A 16,252-nucleotide genomic window follows, 5' to 3' on the forward strand; every position below is an offset into this window, starting at 1 on the left:
GGACGGACCTCGCTCGACAACAAAATGGAGAGGCTTTTTCTATTATGGATTAAAGAGAAGGAAATCGCCGGTGATATGTTTTAGTTTGAGAAAAGTTCTTGTTTAAGAAAATAAATCAATAAATTCTGCGGGTTGGTCTCTGCTCACCTCCGTCTCCACTCAGCTCAAGTCACGTCGCCCCAGAGGAAAATGTCATTTATCCTTTGTGTTTCCATGTTAATTTAATTAATTGCAAAGTAGATTATGGCAATAATTTTATATATGTGTGTATATTCGTGACGGTTATAACGATGATTTCACCATGCTTTGCCAGTCAATGTGTACGTACAATTGACTTCCCTTTGCTACATTACATCAATGAAATCATCTGCTCACGCACAACACGGTACCGCTGATATGCTATTGCTCTTACAATGTCACAGTCACTGTTTCAGTCTTGGAAATGCCGATATGCAATAGGTCGAACGCCTTCATCTAGCTTGATGGCACAGCCGGTCGGGACGGAAGGAAGGTGTCAGGTTCATTTGTCAGACATTTGTAAGAAATTGTACACAAAAAAGGAGACAAGGCAATCTTCCCAACTCATGCATGAGGGGAGCGAAGAGGAACCGGCCAAGGACAATTCTACTGCGCTCTGCCAATCTCTCCGACTCCCCTTACTTTTATTTGTTACAGAGATCCCTAACTACATGAAGGTCCCGGCCCTCAAGGGGCAGGAAAAAACGCAAGTCTATGGCCGGGACCTTGTGTACTTGTCCTTCTATGTGTGAGCATGTGGGTGAGAAACTAATGCATGTATGAAAAAATACGTAGCGAAACATTCTGATAATGCATAGCAAAAACATCGATAAGAGTCACAGGTGTGGGAACGCTCCGACTGGCAGGCTTGAGCGGCCTTCCTTCTGCTTGAAAGAAAACAATGACGAGACAGTTCTTTTCCCACAAACAGTGCACTCATTCTCCCAGCGTATCATCAACATACCTAGCAGTACATCAGCAGTTTATTCATTTATTATTATCTTTCAGTATGTGTTTATTCATTGACACAGCAAAGCATTTCTTCATTGCGAGCATTAATATTTTGTAGCAAATGTATAATCACTATATCTATAATTATTCTAACAATAATTATTCTAACAGGAGAGAAAATCAGTCAAAATTTTTTGCATATTTTATTTCCTTTTTTCTATTATTTAACATTAGATTATCCTTATTAACATTATTGTATATTCATTAAATAACTAATATTACTTAGGTTGTTGAGAATTTGTTCTCAGGACTGGTTATCTGCGCCAACACCGTAACGAGCCAAATGACGCACAGAGAACGTAAAACAGGAGACGGAAATGCAACGCGACCCAACAAATTAAAAGCATACATTTCAAAATACGATAACAAACGTCACGCACTCTAACGCTTGAATAATTCTTAATTATTAACTAATGATTACTTAGTTATTTGATGTATACAGTACTGTATAATGTACTTTTTTGCTTTTTTCAATTTTTTTCCATTTTTGCGCATTTTTTAAATTATTTTTTTATTTTGAAATATTTTTACTTTTTCCTGGAAAAAGTACTGAGACCGGGATCACTGTACATATATATATATATATATATATATATATATATATATATATATATATATACACACACACAGTGTGCCCCCAGTTTACGAACTCCCTGTTTTACGAAATTTTCATCTTACGAACGTTGGCCGCGGCGTTTTTTGTCCCCCTCTTACGCACAAACCTTTCGTCTTACGAACAATCCAACATGCTGGTCAGTGTGTCCGCACTATTGTTTTCGCTTTGCTGCGTCAACAAAATTAACTATTCTCGCATGACACAAACGCTGATATGCGATTGGTCTTATAAAGTCACAGTCACGGTCTCAGTCACGGAGACGCTGATATACTATTGGTCGATTCAGGTCACAGTCCCGGTCACAGTCACGGAGATGCGGATATGCTATATGCCGAAATGCTATTGGCCGAACTCCTTCATCTAGCTTGATAGCACAGCTGGTCGGTGTGTTGTGAAGACTTTGCAAACTTTATCTGTTAGACATGGCTTCTAAAATTGCAAGTGGCGGTAAAGGAAGAAGTAAGAGGATGATGACAATAGAAACCAAGCAGGAGATATATGGAGAAATATGAAGGAGGCGCACGCATAGTTAACCTTGCTAGTGTGTATGGCCGTAGCCGCTCGGCAATCTTCTAAGGGCAAGACTTTCCTTGCCAGGGGACGGACTTCGGTCAACAACAAAATGGAGAGGCTTCTTCTATTATGGATTAAAGAGAAGGAAATCGCCGGTGATATGTTCTCGTTTAAGAAAAGTTCTCGTTTAAGAAAATAAAATGATAAATTCTGCGGGTTCGTCTCAGCTCCCCTCCACTTACCACCAGCTCAAGTCACGTCGCCCCAAAGGTAAATGTCATTTTTCCTTTGAATATTTGTTATTTAATTAACTGTACAGTAGATTGTGTTACTAATTTTTAATATATGTATAAAGTCATGATGTTTTTACCTAAGGTATTTGCACGTGTTGCACGCATTCACCAATTTAACATAGATTTGGATTGCCCGTTATACGAGCAATTCGAGTTACATATATATATATATATATATATATATATATATATATATATATATATATATATATACACACACATATACACACACACACACACACAAACACGCACACGTATACACACAAATAACACAACTGCACCATAACAAAAAAAGTTTGTTCGTTCTTTTTCTTTTTTTCATTCGTTCTTTCTTTGTGTCGCTCACAATGATTTACAGATAATTCAAGGTCACCATTGTTGTGCAAAATACTGGCAAACAGGAACAATCCAATGTCCGATTTTTACGCCCAAAATATCGGCTAATAGGGTCAGCCAACAGATCGAAATAAGGCAAGCGTGACAGCAATACTTGCTATCCTACAAGTTGATGAGACTTTGTTTGATGTTCATCCAAGTTGTGTCCGCTGACAGACTCTTGGACTAATTCTTGCGACCGCCTCCCCAAGACAGATAAGTAATTAGTGCTCTGGCAGACGGGTGGATTTCACGCGTCAATAGCTATTCGCCACTGTATAGGTAAACTACTTTTTTGATCAAATTTGATCAAATTTGAATAAAATCATGATCGTCTACACTGACTGAGGAAAATTTTGTTTATTTTGTATTTAATTTTTTTCAAATTGGTTCTTATTTTTAAATTTCTTGTTTCTTGTTTTTTCTTCTTTTTTCAAATATTTTTGTTATAAACTCTAGTGATAGCCCTAAAAAAATGGTATTTAATATCCCTAAACTGAATCTGAATCTTCACTAGCTCTGAATACTTATCCAAAATTTTTGGATGATGATGACCACGCGGACATGCTCCTCTCACTGAGTTCTCTGCTTTATTGTCGTTTTTGAAACGTTTGACATCGCAGAGTAAACGATTATTTATGTTGCCTCATATTATCCTGCGGATGCCGGCGGCCATGCAAAGCTGCAGCTAATTTGATTCTCTCTCATGGCGAGCTCCGACGCCACTGCCGCTGTGGCAGGAGTCGACCGTGGTTAACATTCACTTGCCTGCTTCTTGTTTTGATTGAGGAAACGAGGAAAATCGTTTACTTTCTGCTCTCTAATTAATGAGTTAACTTTGTGTTTTTGTTGTTTGTGGAGGGGGCTGCTCAGTTTTTGGATCAGACATTTGGGACACGGCCCATTTTCAAGCTAACACAGTGAAATTCTTTGATTTGGTTGTGACGAGGCTTGTCACTCCGTGGATCCCACTTCTGACACTAATTCTTGTAGCAATCAATCCCGAAGACATTTTTTTTTTTTTTTTTTAGGATTCCAGCCATGAATCCCACAATGAGTATTACTGAATGAATGAAGTACTAAAGAAATCAATCACGTTGTACAATAATTTCAAACAATTTCTTTAGGTACTTTAGTAAGATATTATGTGGGTACTAAAGTAATGAAGGCCCAAAGTAATTGATTAATTTCTTTCTTAATACCTATAATCATCGATTTGTTTAATACTTAATGACCTGAAGCAAGTGAGTATTTTAGTACTTTCATACCCAAGAGGTTTTTAGTACTTTTAGGACCTAAAGTAATCAATGACTAGTCATTTAATACCCAAGCTAATCAATTATTCTAATATTTATCTTGTATCTAGTATCTAAAAAAAATCAATTTCTCTAGTACTTTAATACCTTAGATAGTAAATAAGTTTAGTACTCTCAATAACCAAAGTAATCTATTACTCTAGTACTTTAATACCCTAGACCATCAATTATTTTAATAATTTTATGATATAAAATAAATATTTACTTCAGTGTTAACTTGTTTAATTAATTTATTTCTTATGACCTAAAGTAATTGATTGCTTTAGTATTTTAATACACAAGATAATCATTTTAGTACTACGACAACTAAGATAATCATTTTAGTACTCCCTAAAATAGTCAATTACTTTAGTACTCATTATTAACCGGGTTATCAGACTGATATATGTATTGGATCAGGACTTGGATTGTGTGTGTGTGTTTGTTTTTTGTTTTATTTCCCCAAGATGTCACCATCTGTTATGTTTGTCAGGGCGACTATGATCCCCTAAAGACCCGCGTGCTGAACTTCAAGATGAACCCCACCGCGGTGGCCAAGCAGCAGCGGCAGCAGGAGCTCGAGGACCTTCGGAATGAAGTGGAGCACCTCCGGGATGTGGTGCGCAAAGTGCAGAATGGTGGCCAGGCGGCTCACGTGGATGCCGCTCTCAGCTCGGCCAACCTCAGCCTGCCGCCATCCAAGGAAGTCCTGGGTGAGAAACACGAAAATTTTGTTTAGGGATGTTTCATACCACTCAAATAGAGGTTTTTGTAATATGTGCTTTACATGGCTAGTAGGTGCTGCTGTTTTGGTTAATAGTTTAGTTTTAATGGACAAGTACAGCAACTCCATGAATCCTTGATAGTGTTTGTGAAATCAGATGTTTTTAAAAATAGCGCGATCGTCCCTTGTCAGAGTTATCAATAAGACAGACTGGAGTTAGAGAACACAACCTGAGTCAACAACCTTTTATTAAAGGCGCAGGCTTATGTCTTTTCAGACTTCACTGTTCTTAAGAAGCTTTTATTTTTTCCTTAAGCAAGATGAGGTTTACAACCTCAATTCGTGAAGTTTGCTTGCAAGCAGATTACATAGCTCCCCAAATGGTCAGGGACCTTCCACTCATTATACAGAACTATTTTCCCCCCTTTCTTTTCCCCCAAATCAGCCCCCACTCAGAAGCAGGTGCTATTTCCAAAGGTGTGCAGGAAAGAAAAAAAAAAATCTCCTTTACGTTCCTCCCTCACAGATTTGCTGAAGCAGATCGAGCTGTCGGAGCTGAAGAACCAGCGTCTGAAGGAGGTGTTCAAGCAAAAGATCCAGGAGTTTCGCACCGTCTGCTACATCCTCACTGGCTACCAGCTGGACATCCCCATCGAGAACCAGTACCGCCTCACCTCCGTCTACGCAGAGCATGTGGACGACTGCTTGGTCTTCAAAAAGGTTGGTTGGCCCATCTTAATCATCTTCTTTGCTATGCTTTCTATTCAAATGCACAGAGTGAGAGAGAGAGGAATATGACCTTGAGGCGCGCAAGAACATTTATGCACCATTAGGCCACCCTATTGCTTTTTGCCCCATTCAGTTGTGCAGCCAGAACGACACTACGGCAACACTCATTTGTTCTTTCTGTGGGAGTGTGTGTGTACGCGTGCGTGTGCTTGTGTGTGTGTGTGTGTGTGTGCATGCGTCCACATGTGCGTGTGTGCGTGCATTTGTGTTCGTGTGTGTATGTGTACTTATTTATGCACGCCAGACTTGAGACACTGCCTCTGTTATCAATCAGGGGCAGTGACTCAAGTCTGGCCTGCATAAATCGATACTAGCTGCACACACATTTGTATGCACAGAGTCTTTTTGTCTTTGAGCAAATTGTGTCTGAAGTACAATGAAGCACTGCCGGTTGATGCTTTTGCAAGCATGAGTTTCTACGGCAGAGTTGTCTAACTCATTTAGTTTGCGGGCCGCATGGAGGAAAATCTTTTCTCAAGTTGGCCGGACAAATAAAATCACAGTATATATTTATATAGCTAAAACAACAACTTCAGATGTATTATTCTTTTCTTAATCCCTGGGTGCCTGAAAAATTAAAGCAAATGCAACTATGCTGTATATTTATATATATGAAATTAAAATAGGAATACTGTAAATATTATTTCAATTAATTTTGAAGACTTTTGCATTATGGGAGTCCAGGCTAAGTCATCGAAGTCACTGAAAGGTTTGTTGCCACCTAGTGGTGTTAACACAAAAGTTTCCATTGCCCCCACTCGCAAATTGCCGTTGAAAAGATTTATGCAAAAATCGGGGGAAATGCAATGTTAAAACATTGGGTTTTCAATATGTCCAACATTGACAATATTTTCAATTTTGAATGGCAATAAATGAGCCCAACATGGTCTACATTTGACACCTTTATGGCGTACCTCTCCACCTCCCGTCTGCAGGCATACAAAGGGGATGGCGGCGTGGCATATTGAAATTCGTCATGTTTTCAGAATTCATGCAATATCTTAGCCTTCGAATGTTTTTCTGCGTGTTTTTTCATTGATATCACACATCAAAAACATCAAAAAGCCCAATTTGGGTCAAAATTTCTCCCAAGGGGATACTACAGTCCAAATCGTACAAGCACAACATCACTTTTATCATAAAAGATTTCAAGTTTTTAATTTATTGAAGAAATTCAGATCATTTACTACTATACTATACTATACTATACAATACAGTATATAAGTATACAGTACTACTATACTTTACAAAATTTTCTCACAGGTATGTTTGACACCCCTGTTCTATGGTTTCTGATTGAGGACTTCCCACTGAATGGTCAGTTGAAAGTTATTTCAACTATTTACTTATTTTTCACACTAAAAGGCACACCTAAAAGCCTTCAATTTTTTTATAAGCTGACAGTGCGCCTTACAATTCTGGTCCCATAATTTTAATTGTAAAACTGTAAAGAAAAGAAAATATATCAAACAAAGGCTGTCTGTGTATCTCTCTTCAATATTAAATATTGCTATAACTCAGTTACTCGGATAAGTCCCATATGCAAGAATTATATAGCTTACAAATTACATTGATTAAATCAAATGCTATTTATTTCAATACAAAACATTAATTCGATGCAAATGAGTTCTTATCAATGCAAAACGTTTGCATATGCTAACATATACCAAAGGTAAATAAATACCTGGCACAAACAAAAATGCTAATGAGATAAACGTATACGAGGCAGCACTATATAATATGCTGAAGATAAGGAGTATTAAAATTCAAATTAATTAAAATCTGTATAACACCGTGTTTGAAATTTTCATATGAATTTGAAATATGTGATCAAGATTTAGTCATTTTATCAAATAAATCCTGAAACTTTTTAAATCAAAAAAATAATATATTTTAAGGTTTTTGGTTGCAATTTGATTTTAAAAATAAAGTTTGATAATTCAATCACAATGATATTATTTGAACTCTTGGCATTGATCTAAACAGTCTTTTCATGTAATCGAGGGTTTTGTTTTTTTTTTTTTACGTTCTTCAGGTGCTTTCCACGAATTAACTTTATTTTTAATTTCTGATTGAAACGTTTGACTAATTTATCTGATTGTTTTGTTGACATTCCTTTTAGCGCAGCACCATCTAATGGATGCATAACGCAATGCCAGTCACTGCTGTGGCTTCTATGCACCTTATAATGTACTGCGCCCTATATATGAAAACACTTAGAAAATATGCTCTTTATTGAAGGTTCTGATAAGGCACCTTATAATCCCATGCGCTTTATAGTGTGGAAAATACAATACTATTTGCGTCATCGCACTTTTGTAGCAGTTACTGGAGCATCTATAAGGCTTTGAAGGGTCAATTTGGAGGTTTTTAGAATCAATAGTTAAAGTTTGTTTTGAGTTTAAATTATGACTCTAGCCAATTTATTTCTTTTATTTATTTAGAGGGTAGCTATGTGTGTTTGTGTCTGTGTGTGTGTAAGTGTGTCTGAAGGTGTGTGTATGTGTGAAGGTGTGTGTGTGAACATCTGTATGCATGTAGTCTGGCAGAGTGGAGGGGTGAGTGGAGAAGAAGAGTGTGAGGCGAGTGTGCCACTGCACATTTATGTGGGCTTTCTCATTCTGTGTGCATGCGCGCATGTGCACTCTGAGGTTAATAAAAATCGACAGGGAATTATCTCTCGTGATGGGGGTTGCAGGTGGATTGGATGCAGGTGCACTCGCAACCCTCTCTCTTCTTATCTTAGCATTAGTGATGATCTTATCGAGATGAAGTGCCAGCCCTCGTAAAAATCTGGCACTAACTAAATCGGCAGCACCCTATCTGAGAAAACCTATCTGAGAAAAAAAATGCTGACTATCAACTCATTCAATCACAAAGACAGTTTATATAGTTTTTTTAAGAGTCAAAACATTCAATCTAAGGTACTTATTATTGTTGTTGTTGTTATTATTATCTTCAGTTTGGCTAAAGCAGGCATGCTCAAACTACGACACAGGTGCCATATGCGGCCCACTAAGGTCTTTAATCCGGCCCGCCGAACTTAAACAAATTGTCAATCAGGAGAGTAATTTCAATAAATAGTTGAATACAAGGCACTTGAATAACACTGTTGTACCACATTTTCTGCACTATAAGGCATAGCTTCAATGAATGGCCTATTTTAAAACCGTTTACATATAGCGGGAAAACCGTATTATAAGGCACATAAAATAGAAGCTACATTAGTGGCTGGGGTAGCGTTATGCATCCATCCAAAGGGAATGGAAAAAAGACAAATAAGTCAGTCAAATGTAATAGACTATTAAAAATTAAGAATAAAGATCATTTGTGGAAAGTACTTTCTAAAAATATGGGAAAAAAATACCGCTTGAATACATGAAAAGTCTGGTTAGATTAATGCCAAGATAAATCAAGAGTTTAAAAGAATATAGGCGTTAGATTCAGGCAACCTAGAACATTTAATAAATAACAAACAGGAAGGAAAACAACTAGGTTCTTTTTCTCATGAGGAGAGAAGACAAGAACCTGACCTTTTCAGATCTCCTTCCAGTCTGGTTACAGATCTTTTCCGCTCCTCGTTTATTCAATTGGGTTGGCCCTAGATACAAAAGCCATTAACCCCTTTCACACCAAAAAAGGGCAGGAACTAGGGAGTTCCTTGTCGCGGTGTTCCGGGTCAGAGGTTTCTGGTCTTCGGCCCATCCCTTTGCTTTCATATCGAGGAACAGCAGAGGGGGTAGGTTATTAAAATAAAATGTCAGTCTTGCTCGGCCACACCACTCCCTCTCTTTCTCGTACGTAACTCAAATGCGTTAACTAAGAACACATCCATTCAAAACAGAAAACAAACGTAAACTAGAGCTGCAAGTAGCTATAACGGGTGAATGTCTGAGTGTGTCACGGTATTTGCAGTGAACAGTAGAAGACAATGTTTTAGAAAAGGTCAAACTTTCATTAGCGTTTGTTCAGCGGGCGCAACTAAGTAAATGGAATCGGAAAAATCGTTTTATAATATTTCCAGCCACAAGGTGATTCCAGCACGACAATGGAGTGTAAGTTTGTTGTTCAACGTGTGAGATTGCGATAAAATTAGATCATCTGAGTGAAATTACAACAGCATTTACTGTTATGATAAATCATCTTAAAGAGCACTGCTGTATAGGCCACGGGCATTATCAAAACATCGCAATATTTGGTGGAGGAAACTAGGTGTGTTTGAAGGGCTGTCGGAAAAAAAAATTGTGATATTACTTCGACAGGTTCAACAAAATACATAACAATAAAAATGTAGCTATATTTTTGTTTATCTTGAAGCCCCGCATCCATCATATATGTTGGCCGATCACGAAATTTCACCCAGTTGTGGTCCTGTGTCTGATAATAGAGCACGTCGAATTAGAAGTCCATCGTGTCAACCGTTTAAGAGAAATTAAGAGAAACTAACCCTAAACATGCACGAAAAGTCACCAAAATTTTCACACTCGTCGGGCCTGCTGTAAAATTTGATATTTTGTTTTTTTCATACATAAAATCTAAAAAAATGATTTTTAGCGCCACCTAGAGTTAAACAATTCTACTGGGTCACGGCCCGTTTCACCTTGAGATATGATTATTTTTGAGGCATATGTAGGACCTCAAGACCTACAAAAAAACATAGAGCGCCATATGCTAGGATGTACAGAACCTTAGTTATGAATTGTTTTTATGTGCCTTTTTGGACCGTTTTTGGATGTTTGCAGGTACCAAACTCCTCCTAATATCTCTTAAACGGTTGACCCGATCAACTTTAAATTAAGCATGCTCTATTATCAGACATAGGGCCAAAACTGGGCGAAATTTCATGAAGATCGGAAAACATATGATAGGGGCGGGGCTTAAATATGTGTTTCAAATTTCCTTCGCCATGAGCGACAAACACCCTAATAACTCCAACGTGCAAGCTTTGAAAAATCTGAAACATTCCAGAAAATGTACTTGTCACTGCTTTAAAACATCTGCATGATACATTTTCAAATTAATTATAGCACCACCTAGTTACAGGCAAAATTGTCATCTTTTACACTTTCATGTATTGTGATCACTCTACGCTTGTGAGGGAAAGAGTTTATCATAAAAAAATTAACATTGGTGCTAATCATAAAACATTTCAAGTTCCTCAACTAATTTTGAGACTTTACATTACAAAATCATTACGCAGGCAGGATCAAACCTGCTCACAGGCCAAAACCGGCCTGCGGCCCGTATATTTGGCATCCCTGATCTAGAATCGCCTAATTGCGTTGATGAAGAACAAAAGAAAGATGTGAGACTTACAAAGAGGATTGTAACGTCATTCAAGTGAGCCGTGGTGCCACCGGATAATCCGGCTAATTTGACCGTCACGACATTGCCACCCAAATCCTCACCGTGTTGTAAGCTATTGAACCTGTTTACTCCCCAATTATCACAACATGGGTAATCATTCCTATAGGATGCAATGGAAATTCAAATGAAGTTCCATAATTAAAATTTTCGCCATTAGAAAAGCCTTATAAAGGTGCAAATATGTTTTACTCGACATGCATTCATATTTTCTTTGTGGAATAAGCATTAAGCAAATGAAGTCATCCATTTCAATGTAATTTTATAGGGCAGCGGTCCCCAACCACTGGTCCGCGGCCCGGTAGCGGTCCGTGGATCAACTGATACTGGGCCGCACCCATAATAATGATGTTATAAAAAAAAAGAAGAAATAATCAGAATTTGTTATATTACAGTTACATAAATACAGTGACTCCTTGCTATTTCGCGCTTTTTTGCATCCTCGGTCTATTGCGGAGAAGTGCTATGACGGGTTCCTGCATGCCAGACAGACGAGGTAACTATAAATGCACTTGCCAGGGACGTCGAATTACTGCACTACATTAATTTACTTAAATCTTCAATTATTAACCTTTATATAGTAACTTAACAGTTGCCCCTTTCCATATCCTTTGAAATCTCGCAGCTGCCGCGGTCATTCATATTAGCGGAATATTAGAAGTCGAAATAAAGTCAAAGTGTAGATAATCAAACATGATAGCATTCAGAGTTTACACTTGAAATACCGTTTTATTATAAAAGAAAGCTTGGTAAGAGATTTCCAACGGTGCAGTGAAGAGATCTGCTTCTCTGTCTTGTTCTCTGTTGCTTGTGTGTTTTTTGCTTGACAGCTGGCTTGTGTGTCTAAAGTGGAAGTTAGGGCGGCAGTAGATTACACCTCCTATTCTCATTGGTCGATGGTGGCACCGGGAGCCAAGAGGGTGATTGGCACTTTTAATAAGACGCTCCTCGCGCAACCATCAACCAATGAGGGCAGGAGTTGTAATCTACTCCAGCCCCAACTTCCGCTTTAGACGAAAGCACCAGGGATCACTACGTAAATGCGTTTGACATCCCTGCTATAAATTAATCAATATTTAGTATAATGCTTTTGTTGCAATAAAGTCTTGCGTTGCAGAAAAGGCCTAACTAAAATGCATAAAAAATAAATACATAAATGATTAAGTAAAGTTTACTTTACTTATTTCTTCCATTTACCCATTCAATCCCAAAGACATACTTTTACGTCTTCTTAGAGTCTGGGTATTCAATCTAAATAACATTGTATTTCTCGGAATACAAGGACCTCGCTTACAAATCATTTTTGGACTCCACAAAATTATTTACAATTATTTCCAGTTTGAACCCATTTATGTTTGTTTGCCACCCCTGATTCAGTTGCTGTATCTGTCAACCATTGATGGGAAAAGTACACATTGTTGAGTAAAAGTAAAGCTACCTTATGTAAAACAATACTTGAGTAAAAGTAGTATTAGTAAAAGTTCTGAACCAAAAATCTACTCAAGTAAAAGTACAGTCTTTGTAATGTACTTTAAAGTAAAATAAAAAGTAAAAAGGTTTTTTTTCGCAATTCAAAGATCGCTATTCCAATTTTTTTTTTTTTTGTATGCCGTTAAGATAAATATTGTCAGTTATGTTCAAGAAGGGGCGCTTGGCGGAAGAGCTGACTTCTTCACAGATTCTAAAAACATGCATGGTTGGTGTGTTGGACACTAAATGCTCACACTCGAAATTAGGGGTGTCAAACATGTTTTAATAATGACAAAAAATTAACATTACTATTAATCATAAAACATTTCAAGTTCATTAAAAAAATAAAAGTCATTTAATTTTTATACTTTACAAAATCATCTCCCAGGCCAGATTAAACCTGTTTGGGCCAGAACCATCCCGCGAGCTGTATGTTTGACACCCCTGCTTTAAATTGTTATTGGTGTGATTGGGTGTGTTAATGGCTGTTCGTCACTGTGTGCCCTGGAGTGACTGGCAACCAGTTCAGGGTGGCAATCAGTTCAGGGTGTCCCCCACCTACTGCTTGATGACTGCTGGGAGAGGCACCAGCAAGCCAGCAACCTCAGTGAGGCTAAGCAACTACATGCATTATGCTATAATGCACAGGTGTCGAACTCCGGGCCTCGAGGGCCGATATCCTACATGTTTTCGAACCTTTTCCCTCAAAAACACATGATTCAAATGATTGGGATCATTTTGAAGCTCCTGCAGAGCTTGCTAATGAGCTAATCATTTGAATCAGGTGTGTTGGGGAAAGAAAACCGGAAAACATGCAGGATGCCGGCCCTCGAGGACTGGAGTCCTCCGGGAGTCTATCCGGGATAGATGCATGAATGTTCAAGAAGAACTGCCAGGCAAGATAGTTCACTATATATACTTCACTATAAAGTTAGCAACATTAGATTATTTGTTATTTACACATCACATATTGGTGTTCTGGATGAGACCATGATTATCTTAACCCTAACCCTAGGATGAAATCATACTCATAGGCCCATCTTTTAATACATGTTTTTAATAGTATAATTTGTTCTTCATGACATTTTACAGCAGTGCGTTTTATTTTTCTCAAAGTGGCATGAGTATAGAGTGGTACATCCAGACTGTTACCTTAAGAATGTGCATTGTCCCATTTAAAGAAAATACAATTAAGTTGCACAATGTGAAAATCATCCATCCACCAATTATCTAGAGACGTTTATGCTCACTAGGGTCGCTGGATTGATGGGGCCCTTTCCGACTGTCTACGGGCAGTAGACAGGGGACACGTTGGACGTTGCCAGCCTGTCATAGGGCACAATGACGAACAACCATTCACGCACCCTATCATACCCAAGGACAATTATGAGTGTCCATTACACCTGCCATGCATCTTTTTGGAATGCGGAAATTAGCCAGAGAAAACCCACTCGAACGAGCTGGATTTGAACTCGGGACTCTGTGAGGCGGAATTGCTAACCACTCTTGCACCAAGCTGTGCTGTGTAAATCAAATAACCAAATAAAGACACATGTGCCAAGGATATTAAAAAAAAATGTAAAACTGCAAATGAATCAAATTGAAGTACTCAATTCCTTTCAAACTCCACTCTCCTTGTTTGCACAACAGTGTAATAAGCGGATAAATAAAATGATAATACAGTGGACCCCCGGTTTACAAACTCCCTCATTTACGAACTTTTCGACTTACGAGCATGGACCGCAGCAGTTTTTGTCCCCCTCATACGCACAAACCTTTCGTCTTACGAACAATCCGGCATGCTGGTCAAGGTGTTCATACAATCAATTTCGCTTTGATGCAACAACTATTCAAGTGATCACGCTTGACACGTCACCGCTGAACGCTATTGCTCTTTCAATGTCACAGTCACTGTCTCAGTCACGGTTTCAGTCGCGGAGATGCCGATATGCTATTGGACGATTAAGGTCACAGTCCCGGTCTCACTCACGGAGATGCGGATATGCTATTGGCCGGCGTCACGTCAATCACAGAAATGCCGATATGCTATTGGCCGAACGCCTTTATCTAGCTTGATGGCACAGCTGGTCGGGATGGAAGGAAGGAGAGAAAATGAGTCAAAAACGGAAGGAATGTTGTGAAGACTTTGCAAACTTTATCTGTTAGACGTGGCTTCTAAAATTGCAAGTGGCGGTAAAGGAAGAAGTAAGAGGATGATGAAAATAGAAACCAAGCAGGAGATAATAAAAAACATACGAAGGAGGCGCACGCATAGTTAACCTTGCTCGTGAGTATGGCCGTAACCGCTCGGCAATCTTCTAAGGGCAAGACTTTCCTTGCCAGGGGACGGACCGCGGTCAACAACAAAATGGAGAGGCTTCTTCTGTTATGGATTAAAGAGAAGGAAATCGCCGGTGATATGTTCTCGTTTAAGAAAATAAATAAATTCTGCGGGTTGGTCTCTGCTCCCCTCCGCCTCCACCCACCACCAGCTCAAGTCACGTCGCCCCAAAGGTAAATGTCATTTTTCCTTTGTATATTTATGTTATTTAATTTAACTGTTCAGTAGATTATGTTACTAATTTTTAATATGTGCATAAAGTCGTGATGTTTTTACCTAAGGCTTTTGCACGCGTTGCACGCATTCACTAATTAACATAGGTTTGGATTGCCCGTCATACGAGCAGTTCGAGTTACGAGCGTAGCCGCTGAACGGATTAAGTTCGTAACACGGGGGCCCACTGTAATCATAATCAAAATGATTTTCGATTTTCATATTTCTTCCTTTGGGACGTGTTTCTGCAGCCAAGTTCAATAATGCCTAATGTGGATTTCATATTAAATCTTAAATTTAGGGTTTAACGTGAGTAATCACCTCTGTGTTTTTTATGGTGCTATCAGCAAGCTAAAGGCACGCAGGCACAAATAAATCCAAGCAATTAAATTTTGCTGGAAAAATCAGCACAATTTTGCTTGGTCTACCCCTTGTGCTACCCCTTCTAAATGGGGTTTGTTACCTTGATAGAAGATAAAAACAATGACAATATAGACCTTTTTGCCTTGTCTAAAGCGGAAGTTGGGGCAGGAGTAGATTACAACTCCTGCCCTCATTGGTCGATGGTCGCACCAGGAGCCAAGACAGTGATTGTCACTTCTGTAAGACGCATGATTGGCTCCCGGTGTGAACATCAATCATCATATGTGGAAAAAAATTGGTGTTCTGAGTTATACAAATAAGTCAATAAGGGGGTAGGTACGATTTGTACTCATAAAAATACAGCATTAATTTGTTAGTGTTAGGGGAAAAGAGTCGGAAAATGTCCAGCAATGAATGTGTTAAGGGAAGGGACTCCTTGTCGACCAGCTGCTCTGACATCTTAATCTGTTTCAGTCATGGCAGAGCGGCGCGATTGTAGGACTTGGTCTGTCATTGTTCCAAACCACAAACCACAGGTCATTGGTTGTCTTGGACCGTTTTTTTTTTCCGCAGCTCAACCTCTATTAGACTTTTTTTTTTTTTTTTTGTCTGGCAAGTTGGGAAGCAGAGAAACACAGGAACGTGTCAGTGAATAAATGTGCATAGCGTGCTCTGTTTGAGTCATAATTTGCACAGGTAATAACAGGAGCTGGGGTGTGTCATTCGTATTTTTAGCGCACCCCCCAAGTGAGATGTTTGATTAGCATCCGTGATGAGCTATTTACGAGCTCCTGCTAATCAGGGAGATAAATGGTGGATAGCTGTGCCAACTTAATTTATAAGTTTCAAAGCGAGGGAACGACTTTC

General features: G+C 38.7%; 1 protein-coding gene across 3 annotated transcripts in view; it reads left to right on the plus strand.

Moving 5' to 3' along the window:
• The window catches only part of mad1l1 (mitotic arrest deficient 1 like 1), a 107,667-nt gene that overhangs the window by 84,061 nt on the left and 7,354 nt on the right, over nucleotides 1-16,252 (plus strand). For all 3 annotated transcript variants that reach the window (XM_088419256.1, XM_088419257.1, XM_088419255.1), the window contains 2 exons: nucleotides 4,615-4,834; nucleotides 5,372-5,565. In XM_088419256.1, the coding sequence (XP_088275382.1) occupies nucleotides 4,615-4,834; nucleotides 5,372-5,565 (414 nt within the window). The remainder of the gene's footprint in view (nucleotides 1-4,614; nucleotides 4,835-5,371; nucleotides 5,566-16,252) is intronic.

The sequence above is a fragment of the Hippichthys cyanospilos genome, chromosome 7 (genome assembly GCF_059441005.1).
Source record: "Hippichthys cyanospilos isolate Australia breed blue-spotted pipefish chromosome 7, RoL_Hcya_1.0, whole genome shotgun sequence".
Taxonomy (NCBI): domain Eukaryota; kingdom Metazoa; phylum Chordata; class Actinopteri; order Syngnathiformes; family Syngnathidae; genus Hippichthys; species Hippichthys cyanospilos.